We start from the raw sequence: 2,162 nt of genomic DNA, 5'->3' as shown, positions 1-2,162 counted from the left end.
CTTTAGCAGTGAGAATACTGCTCTCACACAGAGCCTATGTGAGATGACCAACCTACTGAAGCAGATACATCTGGGTCAGCAAGAGTCTCAACCTCCCTCACCACAACAAAGTCAACAACTGGTTCCTCAGAGAGTATGCGGGATATCTGCTGATTATAGTCATTACACTAATGAGTGTCCACAGCTCCAATATGAGGACAACACATTGGCAGCCACTCACAATTTCTATGACCGCCGGAATCAAGGATACTATCAACAAGGCAACAACTATAACCAAGGTGAGAACTTTAACCAGAGTTAGCAAGACAACTCCAACCAGGGGTGGAGAGATAATTCCAACCAAGGCTAGAGGGACAACCATAACAGAGGAGGCAAAGACAACCATAGAAATCAGAGGTGAAATCATAGTAATAACCAGCAAAACCGGAATCAGCAGAATCCTCCGTATCAATAGTAGAACCAGAACCAACCTTACAGAGCACCTCACCTAAGGCAGCTCCAGGCGTCTCAGCAGACCCCTCAGATTACTTACCCCCCTTCTTCCTCTAATGATGAGTTGCTACACTCTATTGATCAAAGACAAAAGGCCATGGAGAACAACCTTACTTCTACCTTAAACGGTCTGAATTTTACTTTACAAGCTCTCATCTCACAAATTGGATCACTGAATACCTCTAACAATCAACCAGCCAGCTCAAATGCACTTCCTTCTCAACCTTTACACAACCCCAAAGGAGGAATCAATGCCATTACTTTGAGGTCCGGGACTACACTGCAAGAGAGGAATCAGGAGGAGCCAATCCCACAAGAATATGCCCCAATTGAGGACATGGTTGAAGTGGAGGATGTTGAAGAGGAAGATAAAGTACAAGACATGGTTGAGGAAGAAGCAACTCAACCAGAGAATAGCGCATCCAAGATAACTGAAGCTACCAGAGATGCCATCCCTATTCCATTTCCACACCTTGCACAGAAGCCCAGAAAGCAGATGGAACTTGACACAAAAATGGTAGAAATCTTCAAAAAGGTTGAGGTAACTGTTCCCCTTTTTGATGTTATTCAGCAAGTACCTAAATATGCAAAGTTTCTAAAAGATTTATGCATGCAAAAGGATAAGATTAATGAATTAGGAACTATTCCTTTAGGTAGTTCTATATCTGCTTTAATGAGGGATATAACTGAAAAATGTAGCGATCCAGGTCCATGCATGGTAACTGTACCATTGAGGGTGTAATATTTTCTGACTGCATGTGTGATCTAGGAGTTTGCGTGGGTATTATGCCTTTGTCTATATATGATGCTTTGAGGCTCCCTCCCTTAAAAAGGTCGGCAGCTCGTTTTGTGTTAGCAGATAAAAGCATTATTATAGTGGTTGGAATTGCTGAGGACGTGCTGGTGAGCATTAAGGGGCTCACATTTTCCATTGACTTCTATATCTTGGAGATGGCCCAAAATGACTCAGGAAGGCCGTCATCCATCTTGCTCGGAAGACCATTCCTGAAAACCTCAAAGTTCAAGCTGGATGCATTCTTAGGAACCTATTCCTGTGAGATAGACGGTCGAGCAGTGCGCTTCAACCTGACTGAAGTTATGAAGCACCCTCTGGAAGACCATTCCATCTTCCAATGCAACATCATTGATGAGACCTTAGCTGCAGTTCACCAAGAAGAAGTAGCGGAAAGGCACAGGGAGTAAGGTCCAAGTGTGGGGAAGCCATCTGAATACAATGAAAAAATTCTGCCATCATCACTGGCTCCAGAAGATCCAGTGCCCAGTCCAGAACAGAAATTGGAGCTAAAGCCCCTTCCACCCCACCTTAAGTATGCTTACCTTGAGGATAATCAGAAGCTCCCAGTTATTATTACAAGGGATCTCACTTCCCAACAAGAGGAGCAACTTCTTAGTGTGCTAAGAAGACACAAGAAAGCACTTGGATGGAGCTTGGCGGATATAGTAGGCATCAACCCCAAAGAAGAGGGAGCAAGGCCTGTCCGTCAACCCCAAAGAAGACTAAATCCCACCATCTTAGAGGTTGTCAAGAAGGAAGTGACCAGACTATTGAAAATAGACATCATCTATCCCATTTCAGACAGCGAATGGGTTAGCCCAATACAAGTGGTGCCCAAGAAGTCTGGAGTCACTACAGTAAAGAATGAGCAAGG

The 2,162-nt window shown here is 44.0% G+C and overlaps 1 protein-coding gene across 1 annotated transcript; it reads left to right on the top strand.

The window, feature by feature from the left end:
- Positions 1–589: 589 nt before the first annotated feature.
- LOC130975293 (uncharacterized) lies at positions 590–1,695 on the top strand. Its single transcript, XM_057900108.1, has 3 exons — positions 590–1,009; positions 1,112–1,199; positions 1,352–1,695. Exons 1-3 carry the CDS (start codon positions 590–592, stop codon positions 1,693–1,695), a joined length of 852 nt encoding a protein of 283 aa, XP_057756091.1.
- Positions 1,696–2,162: the final 467 nt, after the last annotated feature.

This window comes from Arachis stenosperma, chromosome 4, assembly GCF_014773155.1.
Source record: "Arachis stenosperma cultivar V10309 chromosome 4, arast.V10309.gnm1.PFL2, whole genome shotgun sequence".
Classification (NCBI taxonomy): Eukaryota; Viridiplantae; Streptophyta; class Magnoliopsida; order Fabales; family Fabaceae; genus Arachis; species Arachis stenosperma.
Note: the sequence above shows the minus strand (reverse complement) of the source record. Positions and strands in the feature narration are given on the sequence as shown.

Bases quoted from the DNA above. Each gene is read 5' to 3' on its own strand.
- LOC130975293 (XM_057900108.1), top strand. From the start codon at position 590: ATGGAGAACAACCTTACTTCTACCTTAAACGGTCTGAATTTTACTTTA. The intron at 1,010-1,111 runs GTAGAAATCTTC...TGCATGCAAAAG, and splicing joins TGGAACTTGACACAAAAATG to GATAAGATTAATGAATTAGG. The intron at 1,200-1,351 runs GTCCATGCATGG...TTGTGTTAGCAG, and splicing joins TGAAAAATGTAGCGATCCAG to ATAAAAGCATTATTATAGTG.